Here is a 19,220-nt window from a genome sequence, read left to right as displayed (position 1 = left end):
TGGATGGATATCTTAACCTCATTCTGTGCAATGAACCACAACTACAGCCATGAGAAAAACGTATATTTTCCACTCAACATCCTTACTTTGAACCGTATACTTTCACAAAATATTAAACTCAAGTAAATGCATCAAGTCGGCTTCCTTAACATACCCAAACTACTGAAAATACTACTCAAATAAATGATTAACGACTTTCCATCCCTGCTTTAAAGGTTAAGAACAGGCCAAATAAGTTATAGATCGTAGGATAAATTCATGATATTGCTTTGTTTTATGAGTAACATGAAATAAAATGCGTCGGTCTATGTGGGAAGGACACATGTCTCCAAATGACAGCGTACTGTATCAGTAACAGTGTTTGAGTTGTCCTGCTGCAGTAAACAGATCTCTTATCTAATAGTGGACTGTTCTTTCAAAGCTGGTTTCTCTATTAGACTAGTCATACAGTACTTAAATCCTTTTTGTGCAACCCACTTTCACTTCTTTTCATACACAATGCGCTGCTCTCTGATCCTCTCCATCATACTACCCACTGACATTATATAACATCAAATCAGATCATACCTAAAAAGAATCATACTCAATACCTGTATTGTATGCCTGCGCTCAATGACTTCAACAACACATTTCAAGCGCACACATGAGGCGTATATGCTGTTTCTTTTTGAAAATGAACAAACTTCTCTTGAATCATCTTTATTTTCACTTGATTGGGTATTTAACAAGTTTTATTTGATATAAATACATTTCATAGGAATATTCTGTCCCAGCTCCAGAATCACTTCTTTTCATAATTACATCCTTGCATGCATCCATCCTTTCGTTCATCTGTCGAAGAAATCGTCCACAGGGCTTTGACAAGACTATTTGCATCTTTCTTGGCATAAAAGTACAGCAATTACACTTTTTTTATACAACTTTAAAACTCTTTTCAAGCTTTTGCTTTTCTGAATGTGCCAAATTTGCCCCCATGATTTACTGTAAGCGCGGGGAATATTTCTTTCACTGCCGCATACAAGTCTTCAAAATCCTGGTTCACTGTGATGTCCTGGAGAGAGAGATACACAGAGAAGCGAGTGAATAAGTTCAAAAGGGAGATGATTTGCAGAAAGCTTCATAGTGTTGTAATATTTGTGACTTACTAAAAAGTCTAATGTCTCCATGGCTGAATCTGGGTTTTCCTGTATAGACTTAAGAAGCCCAAAGCACCCAGCGTTCTGGATGGGGTTCTTACCAATCTGGCCAAAGACAAACATAACAACAGGTATGATTATGGCAATAATGGAACTGTTAGGTTTCTAGCAGACAGCAAGATGGAAAAAAAACAATGCCATTCTTAAATTTGTTCGTTAAATATAAGACTGCAGCTAGCAGCGTGTTAGCTTAGCTTATCACAACTTCAGATGGGAACAGTTACCCTTGCTCTGTCCGGAGGTAACAAAATATTCCTTATCGAACCTTTGGAGATTACAAATAAAATTATTTTGTTTAGTGTAAAAATTACAATACACCTTTTGGGGAATTATGTGCCCTGCTATTACAGTAACCTGGAATCTTCACCGGTTTTGCTACCAACTGGTCAGAGCCATGAAATACTTCAACACATAAGCTCTCTTGAAACATCAAGATTTAATTTCAGCTCAGTTTTTAACGGGTTAAATAAATACAATATAATGTCTTTAAATTTTTTTGATGTGTAAGTAGATTTTGTCACAGTTAAACAGTGCAAAGCTAGCTCCCCACATTTCCAGCCTTAAAGCTAAACTAAGCTAACTAGCTGCTCGCTATAGCTTGATATTTGCATACATTAAGATGGTATTAGCCTTATCCTCTAAGTTTACCTCTGGAAAGTAAGCTCCAAAAATGTCAAATTATTTCTTTCAGACCTGACCAGCAGCTAAAGATAAAAGTTAGCCATTCTAAATTACTTTTGGCATGTCTACTCAATGTGTAGGCCAAGCCAATAACAAATCAGATTGCAGAGGATAAACAGAGGAAAAACACAAAAAAAAAACAGCTGACAATAATTTTAGTAAATACATGCCCTTAGTACAGACGCTTGTGTGTACTTTAAAGCATTGGTATGCAGATTTTGTAACAGCTCAACAGCTAGGCTAGCTGTTCCCCCTTTGTTTCTAGCCTTACCTGCTGAGCTAAGCTAACTAGCTGCTAGTGATATCTTCCTATTTGCAGATATAAGAATAGACTAATCTTCTAAGTTAACATCTTGCAAGTAAACACCAACAATTATAAATTATTTCCAGTTTCTATCATATTAGACAGCAGGGGAAATACAGACAAAAAACAAATCAGTATTTAAATGCCCTTAGTACAGACACTATTGTGTATTTGAACTCTGCTATTTTAACTAAACATTCTTAACATCTTAACATTTTTAAATTCTAAACTGTCTTAATTTAGCTGTTCATTGTAAATTATCAGGCAATATAACACCCTAACTCTACTTACAACTCAAAAATGCTCAGGCACCCATTCAATTCTCAGGCTATAACTCATTTTCATTGCAAGTCTTAAATAACTTCTTTTCAAACACAACCTTGTTTCAGGATTAAGATGAGTCTGAGAACTCAGCTTGAGATCAACATTAAAACAGAGTACAGTGATCCATTTATTCATCCCATTTTATTTGCTGATGCCCCCCATTGCGTTTGAAGCTCCAACCAATCTCTTTTCAGCAGCTTACATTCAGGGATTTGATTGTCTTGTTTGCTTTGAGGCCCATGGATAGGCGGATAGCTCCTTCAGGGGGTATTCGGTTGTTACTGTGGCGAGAAACAAATGTAGAAAACCAAAAAAAAAAATCTGTTAAAGTGTGAGGGAAGCAATCATAAAGTGTTATCTTTTAAAAGGCATTGTTCATCCATGTTGCACAAATGTCTGAAAACTTGTGAAGAAAAGCTTTGTTTTGCCTGAGAAAATAAATGAGAGGCAGGAGAATTTTGAAAAAGGTCACCAAGGTTTAAGATTTATTGGCAAAACCTTCAAATCTGGCAGAGCAATTTGACTGCAAGGAGTTTAATAAAGGATAGTTTGTGTAACTTTTGTCTCAGAGTTAGTACCAAGCAAGGTAAAACGTATGAGATGATTAGCTCACTTTGTGATTTACAAAATAATCATCTAAACAAAAGTTGCAATCTCTGGCCCTTTTAATGCGGTTACTGTGGGATAATCAGATACTGAGATAACAAAGGCCCATACCTCACATTCAGCTCCTCTAAAATGGTGTTTTCTTTCAGAGCCTGTCCTAAAGCAATGGCTCCTTCCTTTGCAAAGCCATTAAACGACAGATCCACAGCTCTCAGGAAAATGTTTCCCTATAGAAAAGAAGAGAATGTCTTTTTTCAAAGGAAGATTTCAACAGTAATAACAAGTTCAACTTTTAAAAGTTCTCTAAAAAGATTAACTCAAGACCAAAGGAACAACTGGACTCAAAGTGAAGGAGCAACAGTATAGATCCTGAGATAATAGGCCTCCCAGGACCTGAATCAATCAAAGCTGTCAGTGAAGCATACTGATCAGGCTCCCTTTGACATCTTGGTGATTAAAGGAGAGTTGTTTCTGCACCGTCTCTGTCTTAATGAATACTTGACCAGGGGGCTGTTTCACTAAACAGGATAAGCGAGTTATCCTGAATCATGTTATCAAACTTGATACACAAGTTTTGTTTACAGTTTCAGAAGTTATTAGCAGAATATATGATCTATTATGACAGCCACTTTACTAACTTTCTAATCCTGGTTATGGGTATCCCACATGGCTCGTCCAGAATTTTCACCAATTGACCCTTGACCTTTGACAGCAGGTGTAGGTTAGCAATTAGGCATGGATGGAGTGGCTGCTGGCTTTTAATTTCCCCACATGTGAAAGCAGTGTACAGGGAGCAGTAACAGGATGCTCTGGATAAAAATAGTTGGACAGGTTGGTGTATTTTTTGAGTATAAAAAAAAAGAAAAAAAAAAAAGAAGAAGAAATGTGATAGGAAAGGTGGAAGCCATGTGTTTATCTGCTCTAATGTGAGCTGCAAACCTTAGCATACCTCGCTAACTAGCTTACTACAGCGAAGAACACAAGGCTCCTTCTAATGCTTAGGGCCTTGTGCTACATAATTTAGTGCTGTTAAAGGCTACGTCAGTAATAATAACAGCCTTTGTAATTATGACTTTCAGCCAGGAGACGTTTTGTATGTTAAAGTAATAATCCAGAAGACTTTCATTTAAATAAATGTCTGTTAAGTCACTGTCTATTGCCGCATGAGGTAACACAATGGTGATGGAGCCTATGGCCCACTGATGAAAGCCTTTGCATATGCAGTATTACAGACTGGGTGTCTGGTGCGACTTTCACAGAAAAAATAAAAAGCAGCGCCCAGTTAGTGACGTGTTCTCCATCAGCCAGCAGTGGTTGGTCTGCCAGAGAGGGTAGGCGGAGCTAAGCGGCTGCTTTTCCGGTCTCTGCAAGTGTTGCGACTAAACAGTAATCTACTATGGCTGAACAAACAAAGAAAAGATGGATGACTACAGATACAACTTCAACAATAAGTGAAAATCCAAAGAAAAAGAAACAAATTGGACGCTCAGATGAAGCAAACAGTCTGAAAAGGAAAGCGACCGTCAGCCAGGAAAATCAGGAGTTACAACCGGAGCCAACCGTGGACTTCACACATGCAACACTGTCTGGATATCTGGGAAGTGTGATCCCGCAATTACCGCTTATCGCCATAGGTGCCGCCAATGAGAACGAAACTTTGAGATTACAACTTTAAGGAAGCACTTAATGTAAATTAACTTACCTAGCTAGCGTACCTTTTCACCCAAACCTTTACCTTTGTTCTTGACTCAACCAAGTTGTTTTGGTGCATAAAATTAATGGGACTGGTACAATTTCACAAATTGTTCTCTTCTAATCCAAAATATCATCTTTAGAACTTATTTTGTATTGTTGGAGTTCAAAAACTAAAATACTGTTCAAACTTCCAGGTGTATTACCCCGAGGCCATTGGCCAACATCACAGCTCCTCTCCCTCGTATGCAGTTCCAGGCCAGACTTAGGGATCTCAACCCCGTGTTTTCTGACAGAGACTCTCCCAGGATTTGCCCTTTGGATGAGAAATAAAAAGAAATTATGTGATATTAAATAAATCAAGGAAATGTCCCTCAGTAAATGATGATGACGTGTCATACAACGTCAGTTTTTAAGAGCTTGTGACAGCGTTTTTTCACATCCAGTCTGGTACAGGAAAAATATCACCTGACGGATATATTTTAGATTTCCCAGCGCTTTTAAAAAGTGTAATCAGAAGTGCTTATTAAAATCAAACACTCACTTCCTCACTCACTGTGGGCAACTTATCTCATCTCAGCTGAGATGTGTGTTTCATAGCCTAAAAGCACCAGTGAGTAAGGGCTGACGCAGAGATCACAAAGAGAGAGCTCCCCATTATTATCTCACCACTTTATCCCAACGATAAGAAAGTGCACGGCTCTCAGCGGTTCATAATCACAGAAAAAGACGCTCTTACTGTGCTTGGCTGAAAAAGCAATAACACCATAGTATGGATGTCAGAGTGTTAGATTGGTGTACTTTCTCTCAGGGACCCTCTATATGGAAGTGTGCACTCAAACCCAATGAGGATGTTCTTTGATATTTCAGAGGAGGAAATAGAATTGAAAGGCAATAAGACATGGCAGTGCCCCTTTTCCTACAGACAGATTTATTTTCAATTACCTCCATCAGATGCTCAGTGCACCCTGCTCTGTCATTCTTCCACAGGCTGCCTGTCATTGAGCTCGTCCTCATCATAATTGAAAGAGGTTTTAATGAAGGCAATATGTTCTTGACCTTTGAATGCCACAGTCTGCTGCTGCCTGCTGTCCTGTGACTGCTCAGAGATAAGGCTGCACCATTACGGCACACTTGTGCTGGTTCTATGAGAATGGTTTTCCAAAAATCTATTAAAGTAGATACCAGTTATCGCATATGGTCAGAATATCAAATTAACCAGCATTCCTCACAGTAATTGGTCAATTTAAAGGGCTTAATTGTGGATTCAGTCAGGGGCGCGTCCATACGTTTTTGTCTGGGGTAGCCTAACTAGAGGCATACACACAAGTCTGAATATTATTTATGTACCATTTTTGTCTAATAATACCAACTTTAAAATGTAATGTTAAGCTATATGCTTTTTTTTGCCTTTATTCGACAGGACAGTGATTAGAGTCGGAAAGATGGGAAGAAAGAGGGGATGACATGCAGCAAAGGGTCGAGGGTCTGAGTTGAACCGGGGTCGCTGCATCAAAGACTGTGCCTCTGTACAAGGGGCACACACCTTAACTGCTGAGCTAAACCTGTGCCCTGTATGTAGGCCTTTTAATTAATAAATAAATAACAGAATAAAGTGGCAATATATAAATTGTTCTTTAGTTGCAGCGAAAAGTACCAACAAAACAAAATGTGCTACGTTGAAATGCAACAAAACCTACTTGCAGTCTGTTGCAACACAACCCCATTACGTTGGTTTGAACGTAAGTCCCTCTGACAGGGCAGATAGCCAATCATGGATATCAGTACTGATATTGATGCCGATAGACCTAGACTTGAGTATCAGCTGGTACCCCTCTGATACTAGTGAGAAAAAAATAAACAAAAAAAAGACAGAAAAAGACACTGACTACGCTAGCACGTCTTATAGCTGTTTTTTTGGGGGGGGGCTTATCATTTATGGTATGGCCTCGGTGCAATGACTTTAGACTGTATGGATACTGGCAACGGAATCAAACAACTATTATGACAAATACTTCTGTCCTTCACTTTTGGCCGTATGGTGTAAACACCAGGCTGCTTTTCTCCTTTCTTTTTAAACTGAAGTGTTGAATGCAAACTGTCTGTTACTAAAGCTGTGTCCCAATCCACGGGCTGCAGCCTTCAAAGGAGGCGGTCCACGGAGGACGCTCCTTTCATAGCCTGCGTAGACCGTTAAAGCCGAACTGAAATGAGACGGTCTGGTCTATCCTTGCGTCACCAAGCGCTGCTCCTGTCGCCTAGCAACAGGTAGCCAGCGGGCTAACTAGCTAGCAGAACTAACGTCGCGTAAGTTAACCTATAATTTTAAAGAAAATTTGTTTCAAGGGCCCTTTCGTTTTCTTAAATATGTGTAACGCTAGCTATTTGATTGAGTTGAAACCCAAAACATTTTAAAGTGTATCCCTCGGCCGTTTAAAAGTCCGCCATTTCGTTTGAATTGGCGCACAATGCATCTTGGGATACAGTGGCCTGCGAAAGAATGCACCCGATGGATCCTTCCCAGCCGGGGAAACGGAGGACGCATTTGTTGGCCGCATCTGAAGGAGCCTTCGAATTGGGAAAGCCTTTAACGCGCTTCTGTGACGCAATCAGCCTTCAAATACGGCCTTCGGATTTGCAGCCCCCGAATTGGGACACAGCTTAAGCTTACAGTGAGAGCTCTGTCTGAAGAAACTGGACCCATTTACATCTCATTCCTCACACCTCTTTAATGTTTATTAGCTATTTATTGAAACCACATATGACCTTAAGAGGCTGGAGTGATATTATGTCAAGCTAATGGAAAATATGTACAAATACTTATCTAGAGTGTAAATCTTTAATATAAACTTGTAGCAGCCCTCTGGACTTCCTGTGTGGGCTGTCTTTCCCTTTTCAGGAGGTGCACTTCCTGTCAATTAGTATCACCTGTGTCGCTCTCGCTACCTTGGCTTATGGTTTGTCGTTTGGGTTAGATTATTGTATTAACATTGGCATCATTTGATTTATACTTTTGGTTAAATAAATATTTAGTTAAAAGTCTTGTGTGGTCCTCTCTTCTTTGTCCTTTCCTTGAGCTTCCCTTGAATGTGAAATGTGGGGGGCATGACTATTGATTCCTCCTTTAAAAGGCTCAGGCCTCACAGAAAACATGTAACCTTTATGTGTAAATAATTGCTGCTCTACCTGCACATTCTCCGAGGGCGTTGTGGCTGAGGTCGAGGTGCTGCAGCTTTGTGTTGGTGATCAGAGCTGGTCCGAGGTGTTCACCAGACCGGTCTGTGAAACGGTTTCCTGACAGATTGAGGCTCAACAGGGTGCTGTTCTCCTTAAGCATACCAGCTATGGCTCTGGCCCCGTAATCCCCGAGATGGTTGTTAGATAGGTCCACCTCTGGGATTGACACAAAAGGAAACCAAAGGTGAAAAAAGGCAGATTAAAAGAATAAAAAGAAGCAGGAAAAGCTGATCACAAAAAGGGTCTGAAGAATAGATATACATCGTTTTCTAAGATGTTTTTTGCAGTGTTATGCTGTACATCAGTTGTTTACTGCTTAAGCTAATTGTCTTTATTCCAGTTTAAATACTACTGCAAGAGTGTTTCATAAAATAGTAAAGACTTAATCCAAAACTATTGGTCACTTCACACTTCCCTTTTTTTAGTTTAAAGTTCGGCTTCATCAAAAGGCTCTGACTATTTTTAGTAACGATCCTTCGACACCATCTCCTCCCTTCTGAAGAGGAGCCCTCTGGGGGGAAAGACAGACATATCTCAAATCCGAGCACTTCAAAAGCAGTACGTTCTGTGAGGCTGATTCATGAATGATAAATGAATAATCATGTGGAGGTCATATTTGCTTAGCCACGTTAGCGATAAGTTTCCTATGGATGGCAATGACGAGCTCAATAACCATAAGCTTTAACACTTTTGTGATCCCCTGAATTCTACATTTAATTCTACATTAGTGGTTTCGATTGAAATATCTCGGCATCTATAGGATACATTGCTGTGAAATTTAGAGAAGTTATTCACATTCCTGACAATATTTGTGTAAAGGCAACAGCCTGAACTCATTTTATACTTTTCGCAGTTCTCTTTTGTTGTGCATTCATCCACTTAAAGCCTCTGGAAATTTGGCTTGAAATAGTAAGAAAACAAGACTAGGTCAAAACCTAGTATGTGGCTGACCGCATCAGGTCAATGTGCGCTTTTGTGGGCAATGTGTTACATCGACTGTCTAATGAGGCCGATGACAACGTGTTTGAAAGCAGGTGCGTGCTGCGGACGTAGGTGTGGACAGCGGACGAGCAGCCCCGCCTACTACCCAAACAAAGTATCCAGAGCCGTCTCGACAGAGAGTCGCGTCAGTGGAGGTCCAATATGCTCCATGATCCGCCATTGCGATGTCGCAACTCTCGCTCTCTCTCCCGTCACTCACTCAGTCAGTCAGTCACATACAGACCCGTGTGTAGGGCTGACCCCGAAGGGTCAGCCAAAATATATGTATGATATCAAGTTGAGAGTCTCACTGAGCATCTACAGAAATCTGAAAAATAAAAATAAACGTTCATAACTGTTTCATAAACTACATTGAAACATTTTTATAAAAATATTAACAGAAAATAGAAAAAGCAATACAATGTAATGTAATGAGGTGTGTCTTATTTGTTCAAGAGAGTATTAACATCTGACATTGATTTGAGGACACTGGGTCACATGACAAGGAAACTATTAAAAAAAAAATTGTAATTTACATTTTTTTAATTAAAAGTGCGTCTTATACACCGAATTTTACACTATTTGTTTTGTGTTAATGCAACTTAAAAAGGTTTAAGGTAATCCGTTTCCTCAACTGAAATGAGTGGACACAGGAGAGTTTTAAGTTGAGATAAACTACTGAACTAAGTTCATCTGAGTTACTCCTCATTTTAAGTTCAATACACTGAATGGAATGGGAACTGTTTAAATAATTTATTTACGTTACCTTAACAGTAAATAAAAGAGTTAGGTTTCTTCAAATGGTTTGAGTTGAGTTAACTCATCTGGTTTTACAGTGTACTTGGAGACATTAAGTGCTCACATCTTTAAAAAAGTACAGCTCACTCAAATAACGCATGTTTATTCTAAACACAGAAACATTTCTCCTGACTCGACACAGTTAAGTTACTTACTATTCCCAAGGTAATTGGTTTTTCAAAATTTTTCAGCAAACTTAACTAGTTAGAGTTTACAGTGTAGACGTTATGTCGTCTGAGTCAGAATCGGTGGAGTCAGTAGAAGCCCTGTAATCTGAAAAATTCCTTTGACTCAGTCACTAACTTATGAGTTACAAAATACTTTGCTATCCATATCATAGTTAGCAGTTAGCGTACACATGCGACCTTAGCTGAGATACCCCGATTTGTTCTCAAAGCTATGAATGAAATGCTAAACAAAAGCTCTATAGTGTTAGCTAGCGCTTTATTCTTATGTAGCTAAACACCCCCCGCCCACTGTAAAAATTCCGCCGCTAAAAATAGACCACAAGCGTCAACACTCGAAATGCCGTACTATACTAGCAGTACACACTGATTTGGCCAAAATGCAGTACGTAGTACGCAAACAAAAACAAAATGTGCAGTATGCCAAAAATGCCCGGATATCGTACTGATCCGGAAAAAAATCTCCAGTATGCATCGGACCAGTCTACTTCGCCTGCTGTATCCCACAATGCAAAGCGCTGGAACATGACAGCGGCAACATTCCAGCAGAAGGTGGCGCTTTAGCTAAAGAAGCAGCGGCTATTGTTTACTTCCGTCTGGCGTAGCATACTGCGAAATGAATTGGAAAAGCTCCTCCATGCTTCATACTACCGCCGAACGCAGTATGCAGTATATAGTAAGTAGTATGTAGAATGTAGTATGTAGTATGTCGTATATAGTACGGCATTTCGAACACAGCCTTAGGCTAAGGACGAAGCTAACGCTAGGTGTAAACGGCTGAACAGCTGCTGTTTGACTTGTAACTTTTGATTGCTTCTATGAAATTTTACTATTAAATACCAGAGCATACACATGCTCAAATTAACCCAAATTTAGATTGAAACTAATTTCTAATACTTACATAAACCCTTAATTACATAGTTAGAAGGCTATTGTGTTTTTGGGTTTCCAGGGGCCTTTAATTTGTAATAATAGGTCCCCTTTAAAATTCAGCTAACATCTCCTGTAGCATCAGCAAAACAAAGACTGACGATTCATCTGTTGTACTGTACATAAACATTCAATTGTATTACCTCTGAAAGTTGAATAGTGGTGCATGATAAAAGATGTTAAACATAACGCCAGCGCAAAAAAGCCTTGGTGACTCACAGGACTTATTCTCCATAGATTCCCCCTACAGGACCCTGAACTGCACGTGGGACTGACATTTTACTAAGACTGAACAGGGACCCCAGATGTTAAATCGAGTGCTGTGGCTTATAATTGAGGTGAGAGTGGCATTGGAGTGGGAGTAGGGGTAGCACTTCTGCTAGAAAAAGGTGAAACATAGCGGTGATGAGGACATATGTGCATGCTTGAGTGCCCAGTGAAACCACCTGTAATGTAACAATTTTCCTTTAACATCTCAGCGATAGCAGCTCCGCCCATTCCCTCCATCCAATTATCTCGCAGGTTCAGCCTCAGTATTGAAGTGTTGGTTACCAGGGGAACCGCCAGTGCTTTGGTGCCCTGCAAACACACAACCAAACCCCCCATGCAAAGTGAAATTCTTCTGTTTGTTCGCTGCAGTATATTTCAGTTAAAATGGCAGATGAACTGATGCAGGTGGGCAGAGAGAGAGAGAAAGAGAGAGAGAGAGAGGGAATATTAAACCTGTGTGAGGCAAATGAAGCAGAAGGAGGGAGCCGTGTGGAGGCGTGGGTCAGAAATGAAGCTCGCAGAACATGAAAATTACAGTTTCTAGCACGGCTAATGAGAAAGTTGAGTGCACGAAGCCTTATGCTAACTTGATCTTAAAAAAAAGAGAGCACAGAAAGGCAAATCAAAGGTGATCAATGCATGCAGAATATCCCTCTGTAGGATTTCAGCTGCCTTTCAACCTGCAAGACCTTCAATTAAAAACCTTTGGCTGCAGCACAGTTACTTTTTACAGTGATTGGCAGCAGAAGACACATTTAAAGTCCGTCTGAATGGTGTTTCTGAAGCTGAAACCCAGGAAAAAAGAAGGGATTTACTTTCACAACTTTGATTTGCAGCATTATGGACCAGTGGAAACCTGGCAAAATGTCAAACTGTGTTGCTGCAGGCGATGCATTTTCACATTTGCAGAGGATGCGCTCCTTCATCAACAGAGCAATTTGACATTAATTAACCGTTAAAAGCAAATTTAATTGTTATTGACCTAGGGGTTAATTAAGGCTATAGGTTGTAGGCATTTTGTTTTGTTAATGTTTGTCTGAAAATAGATAAAGAATATGTTGTGCATATGTTCTTAAAAAGCTACATTAGGCGAATAAAACATGCACAACATGTAGAAATGTATTTCCTGCCAAAAGCATTCTTCATAAGTCGTTAAAGTGATAATCTCGAAGATTTGCATGTAAACGTGTAACATCTGTTAAGTCTCTATCTATCGCTGAATGAGGTAACACAGTGGTGATTGAGCCTATGGCCCTCTGATGAAAGCCTTTGCAGTATTACAGACTGGGTGTCTGGTGCAACTTTCGTTGTAAAAATCACAAGCGGCGCCCAGGTAGTGACGCGTTTTCCATCAGCCAGCAGTGGTTGGTCTGCCAGAGAGGGTAGGCGGAGCTAAGCGGCTGCTTTTCCAGTCTCTACAAGTGTTGCGAGTAAACAGTAATCTACTATGGCTGAACAAACAAAGAAAAGATGGATGACTACAGATACAACTTCAACAATAAGTGAAAATCCAAAGAAAAAGAAACAAATTTGACGCTCAGATGAAGGCAAACAGTCTGAAAAGGAAAGAGACCGTCAGCCAGGAAAATCAAGAGTTACAACCGGAGCCAACCGTGGACGTCACACATGCAGCACTGTCAGGATATCTGGGAAGTGTGCTCCTGAAATTACCGCTTATTGCCATAGGTGCCGCCAAAGACAACGAAACTGAGATCTTCCAGATTACCACTTTAATGTTTGTCTGAAAAATATTGCAAAAATAGATAAAGAATTGTGTTGTGCATATACACTTAGAAAGCTACATTAGTCAAATAAAACATGCACAACATGCAGAAATGTACTTCCTGCCAAAAGCCTTTTATAAAGTTGATAACTTAGATAAAGTAGATCTGTATATGGTTGTGTGTGTTGAGTTATATTGTCATTGTGTCTAATGCTCAGCTTTTAAATGGGTGACAGGTGAAAAGTATTTGTCATCATGTAAAATCAAAGATGAGATTATACTCAAGACATGAGTAAAAGTAAGGATCTGCATATCAGGTTTCCCATCAATACCAGCATCCTCTTTTCTTTTTTAAGAATGTGAAGGCCTCTCTAGTCGAAGGTGCTCTGGTCAAATCAGATGTGTGCATTTACATGTGTAAAGTGTACTGCAGAGATATGTACATACATGATCTACTTCTTTGGAAAGGACTGAGAACTCTTTGAAGCTCAGCTGGGTTGGACTTTTGCAGAGTGCTCACTAGACTTTGTCATGATCAGCTCAGTCCCCCTGGAGGAGAATGTGACTTTGAATTAATGAGTCATTCCCTGATCAGAGGTCTGCGCTGATCTGACACAGCTTCAGACAGAGAGAGAAGTGGAAACATTCGTAGAAGGCCGGTTCAATTCAAGTTCATTTACTCCAGGCTGGTCTGAAGAGCGAAACAGGTGAAGAAAAGGAAGGAGGCTCTCTTTCATACCCTGAAGCTGAGACAGACAGACAGTCGAAGGAACTGTCTATATAACTGTATGTAAATGGTCTGTTTTAGGAGTTAAACCTATTCACTCTTAAATAAAGCAGGATGCTCCCCAGTGTTGTTCATATATATTTATATATTGTTGGCTCCTACCCTTGACTTGGAAAAAAATTATATAACCTTCCCCGGAATATTCAACCACTAGAGGGCAGCAGAAACATTTCATGAACCCAACATTGACACATTAACACCTCAGTGATGTGGTAACCTTGCTAGCAAACCAGCAGTTACAGAGTATATTGATTAGACATCTTGTTTTTGGCCACCTGTGGGCTATTAGATTCTCCTTTTAGCTCTGTTTTAGTCGCCACCAATTCCTGAAGGCAATTTGTGAGTACGTTTGCTAGCATTTTTAACAGCCAGTTGCTAACTTCATGTCTGCTTTTTAATGCTGTGTAGGTGGTGAACAGTGGACTTTAGGAGCTTTTCCACAGAAAAAAGCTGCTTGCTGCAACTAGAAACAACACTATGAAAGAGGTTATAGTGTAGCAAAACAGTGACATTTTGTCTGGACGGCTAAAACTCACTATAAAGCTCCATTAAACTGAAGGGAGCTGCAGATTTAAGTGATCATTCTCTGTGGGTTTTTCATTACGAGCGACCTCTATGACACTGTTGTATTGTTTACACACATCATTATAAAATATACTTCTCATAGCTGCTTTGAAATATACAACTGAATAACTAAAATGTATTCCAATATTAATAACTAAAAGTGGCGAAGCATAGGTGAATGTAAACCTTTGTTAACCTCACAAATACATATATATATATATATATCTATATATATATATATATATATATGTATACTGTATATAGTCTGATTCTGATTAATATTATTGATATTACATACTGTATATTATATTATACTACACTATTTTATATGATTATATATTGTATTATAATATATAATTGCAATTTTACCTCTATATTACATTTTTACTATTGACTTAATGTTCATTATTCATTACATGCACACTGTAATATCACATACTGTATTTGACACTTTTTTATATTGCACCTTATTTATAAATACTTTTTTTTATTTGATTTATTTTAACTTTATCATTTCTATCTGTATTTACCTTCTTGCTACTTGTCTCTGTGCTGTTGCAACAACCCAATTTCCCCTCTGGTGATTAATTAAGAATAATCTTATCTTAACTTTCACTAAAGACACCAGTGCATACATCAGAAGCAGAATAAATTGCACTTACTGACTTATATATATTTAATAAATCATATGCCCTCTAAAAAAAATACTAAATATAAATAAATTCACTAAATACATGAATTTGCCACAGATGGCAGCTCAATTACTGGCGATGGAATTAAGCTCTGAAACGATTTCCCCTTGTATCTTGATTCCAAATCGTAAAAGCAACATTTTAAAGATGAGAGCAAAGTGCAGAGGGTTGGAGTCGAACCCGGGGCCTCTGCGTGGAGGACTGTGCCTCTATACTGTACATGGGGCGCAGGCTTTAACCTCTGAGCTAAACTGCCCCAACAGTTAAAAATAATAAAGAATATATACATTTAGGCTGAAAATAAATTAATACATGACCTTGCCCTGCTCCCCCCAAAGAGTTGGACTACTCTCTTTTTTGAAAAAATAAATTTATATGAACCTCCCAATATTCTTCGCCTCCGTCCCCTCTAATAATTTCCATACAGTCCCTAACTGTTGATTTCAGTACCTGAGGCCCCAGACCGCGATGCATCAGGTTCAGCTCACTATCCTGCATGTGCCGCAGGAAGGACGAGGCAGGCACCACCCGTAACATTTCGCACGCCTCCATGTAGCTCGTCTGCCCCGTCGGGTCATACCCCTCTTCCTTATCTGCAGAAAGAATAAAGACACTGGCTGTACTGTCTGTCTGAATTGTTCGCTATCAATACCTCTTTGAGAAAGCTGGGATGTGGCACTTTTCTCCCGGAGGAGGACCTTTTGAGTGTGATATTGAAAAGTCCCCCATGGCAGATTTGGTCCTGTCAGGGGAGCTCATTCAGAGCAGATGGTTTCCACTTCTGCCTGACACAAAGACTGAGATGAAGTCATTAAGATGCAGAACGGAGCTCCACATGTGTGGGCAGACGTGTGGAGGAGTTTCTGATTTGTTTTTTCTTTGATAGAGAAAATGGAAAGGCAAAAGTGGAAAGATTACGACTGGGGGACAGGAAGGCTTTTTGCTGTCTGATCAACATCAGATTATGAACATATCCAAATGAAGTACATTTATGATATTAAACCTTGTGTTATAGAAAACTTTACAAGAACTCAGAGGTCTTTGGTCGTCAGTGAAGAACAGGAACCTTTCCTTTGGATTTAAAAATATCCAACGCAGGTTGTGTGGATTAGGAGAAGTAGGAAATGGATCACTTTTTCTTTTGTATTGTTCTTATAATGATGAGTTAAAGCTCCTGTGAGGAGTTTTTAGCTGGTTATGAAACAGACTGAAATTAATACTGTAGCCTCTTTAGAAGAAGCAAATGAGGCCATCAGGAAGAAGATTGATTATTTCTATACCGTCATGTATTATGACTAACCTCTGCCACCGGGTCGATGTCAGACGAGTCGATTGTTAAGAATTTCAACAGCAAAGATTCACAGTGAGCGATACGTTTAACTGTTAAAGACAGCAGGATGTGATTCTCGATCAGAAAACACAACAACACATGTACAGGACAAAGAGATAAGATGTACCGCTTTGTCCACAGGGGGCGCCAAAATCAACAAAGTTTCTCACAGATGCTTTAAAGCTCCTGTGAGTTTTTCACTAGTTATTAAACAGATTGAAATTAATTCTGATTTCTTAATATGACCTACAAAAGCAAACAAGACCATCAGCAACAAGATTGATTATTTATATATAGTTATTTTTAGTGCCTGAAACTTCTGGCGGGGGAGGGGGGGGTGGGTGTCAGACAAAGCAAACCTTAACTGCACGCTGCCTTTGTTTACATTTTACAGGGCAGAAAGTTAGAGTTATGAGATTTTTTGTTAAAAACCACCGTGTAAGCGTGTAAAGGACAAAATCAACAAAGAGATAAGACGTACAGCTTTGTCCACAGGGGGCGCCAAAAGGAGCTTTAAAGGAGACATATTTTAGCTCTGCAATCAATTTACTATTATTCTAATGTGTTTTTGAATCACGTTGGTAAAGTTTGTTTCGTTTTAAAAATACATATTTTAATTTAATTATTTTTTGGAGCCTCTCCTTCCTCCTGAAACGAACAAGTCGTTTTGCCATTCAAAGGTTACACCTTAGCCACGACTGGCTGACAGTTTTTGGCCGCTCCCCCGAGTGTGTGATGCCATGTGGGGAGTGGCCACACTGCACTGTCACTCCAAAGTTGTAGCAAACATGGCTGCTCTAGGATCGGGTTTTCGGCCTTATATGTACAAGCCAGAATCATCAGCAGGAGGTATCGGAATGGTAAATTGAAATCTTGACAACGACTTGACTACAAGCTTGTGCAAGAAGGCAGTTGAGGTGAATGACGACGCATGACGATTTGTTGTTTTTAGCGGAAGCAAGTTTCTACGTAGAAACCTGCAGCTGCTCTGAACGGGCCATTTCAGAGGCGACCTTTTAAAAAATGCAATTCTGGAAAAACATGAAATTATGCAGTTTTTACTTTTTCACTGTGAACAATAAACACCCAAACATGTGAAACCCATGAAAATATGATAATATCCATTCAAAGGATACGACCCCTTTAAGAACAGCTTTGATAAATTCAGTATGTTCAAATTCCTGAAATATTTAGATGCACTGACAACAAGAGAGTGGAACGATTGTTTCATTTTAATACTTACAAGTAGGCCACTTCTGTTTCTCGAGCTTGTAATCTACAGTTCGTGTCCACTCTGGTTTCTTTTTGCAAAATCATGCTGTCTTGTAAGCCTGTTTCTGGCTTGGCATATTATTTATGCATGACACAAAAACCAAATATAATCATCGTCTTATGACTCGCCATAAAAAATAATGTTTGGCCTCAGCGTAACATATAATTTTAGACCAGGAATAAGGTTTATTTAAAACAAATGACTCACATCAAGCAACATTCACTCTATTTTTCATAAGATGTCCTTTATCATGAAAATGTAATAACTTTCCACCCATGAATCTCCTTCTTCCCTCAAATATCAACTTTCTTTTTACCTCCCAGCTCCAAATCTGTGTCGTAGTCCTCATCAGAGATCACATGCTCCTCCTCCTCCTCATCCTCCTCTTCACACTCTCTTTCACCTCCGTCTAGCACGTTCCCGTCAGGGCTCGAGCGTCGGTCCTTTAGCCCACGCACGCCGACCTCTGTCCGGCTCACTCTTTGCTGGGAGGAGAACGACACAATAAGACATCGTGACTCCTCAGAGCTGGCTGCTGCTGCTGCTGGCAGCCTTAGTGAGGAGATTTGATGGATTCGCTGCCAGGAGAATAAAACTGATACCTACACTTTGGACAGCTGAGTCCAACTATGCGGATGGACCATTTTTACTTGTTTCTTTAAGCTTGCATCCTTTTGTCCTTCCAGTTTTTGTTACTTCTTCCTTTCCCTCCTACTCCTTTCTTTCCACCTCCCCTTAAACTCTTGAACCAGAGGCTGCTTAAGCTGTATTCACTTTACTGTATTTCAAGGCCTATAGCATATTCACTACATGTCTCAGTAAGCCTCGTCATATATTGTTATCTTCAGCAATACATAAGCTCCTCAGAAATACCATCATTTTTCATTTAATTGGTACTGTATATGCTCCAGGTCACATCAAGTGCAAAGGTTTTTGTATTTGAAAGTGTGCTGCTTTCAAACGGTGTATCTCAGCCCTGTGATTTGACTACATAAACGTGCAATTAACACACTTTGAGGGCGAGACTCTGAGTCCCCTCTGTTTAATTAATTCATGCAGCATACACAGGTCAAAAGAACAATCCATAAAAAGGAAATAACAGGTCTTCAGCCTGTATTTTTCAGCCTATATTTCCTTGCCCCAAGAGAGGAAAAGTGCTCAGACGTGCTGAGAGCTGGTGTTATGATTAAGCCATCTGTATTTAAAGCCTAATATCCTCTTTCACGTCCACAGGACGGCATAAATTCTCACTTAAAGGCCATCTCTTGTGTCTTATTTAAATATCCACTTGCCTTCCTGGATGTTAACACTTTCCTTGCTCATGAGTTTGCAGACTCGGCCGGATGGTTCGGCTTCCTACCTCCCCCAGCTGCAGCTTCTCACTTAGTGTGTCTGCGTCATCGTCTTCCAGCACAGAAGGCAGCAGCGTCTCCTTGGCCAACTTCTTCCCGTGAACCATGACTCCAACGCTGAGTAATGTTGCTATTGACGCTGCGAAAGATATATTTTGCCACCTTTATGCAATAAAAAAACCTTAATCTGTTTTTAGACTGTGTGTTAAAATATTCTACTGCGAGTGAAATCACTGCTCTGCGTTTGACCAGCAGGTAGTTCAGTGTGTGTGCATGCAACCTATCTTGCTCTATA

The 19,220-nt window shown here is 39.7% G+C and overlaps 1 protein-coding gene across 1 annotated transcript; it reads right to left on the bottom strand.

Annotated features, from left to right (window-relative positions):
- Positions 1 to 774: 774 nt before the first annotated feature.
- Positions 775 to 19,032, bottom strand: lrrc74b (leucine rich repeat containing 74B). Its single transcript, XM_069682399.1, has 10 exons — positions 18,934 to 19,032; positions 17,890 to 18,058; positions 15,421 to 15,563; positions 11,381 to 11,513; positions 7,990 to 8,196; positions 5,010 to 5,119; positions 3,223 to 3,338; positions 2,708 to 2,786; positions 1,146 to 1,241; positions 775 to 1,051 (listed from the first exon to the last, which is right to left on the bottom strand). The coding sequence occupies exons 1-10, from the start codon at positions 19,030 to 19,032 to the stop codon at positions 935 to 937; spliced, it is 1,269 nt and encodes a 422-aa protein (XP_069538500.1). The 3' UTR covers positions 775 to 934.
- Positions 19,033 to 19,220: the final 188 nt, after the last annotated feature.

Source organism: Semicossyphus pulcher, unplaced genomic scaffold (genome assembly GCF_022749685.1).
Source record: "Semicossyphus pulcher isolate SPU_LCO1_2020_fin unplaced genomic scaffold, fSemPul1.0.p SCAF_6, whole genome shotgun sequence".
In the NCBI taxonomy this organism is placed as follows: domain Eukaryota; kingdom Metazoa; phylum Chordata; class Actinopteri; order Labriformes; family Labridae; genus Semicossyphus; species Semicossyphus pulcher.
The sequence above is the reverse complement of the archived record's forward strand: the minus strand, read 5'-3'. Positions and strand labels throughout refer to the sequence as shown.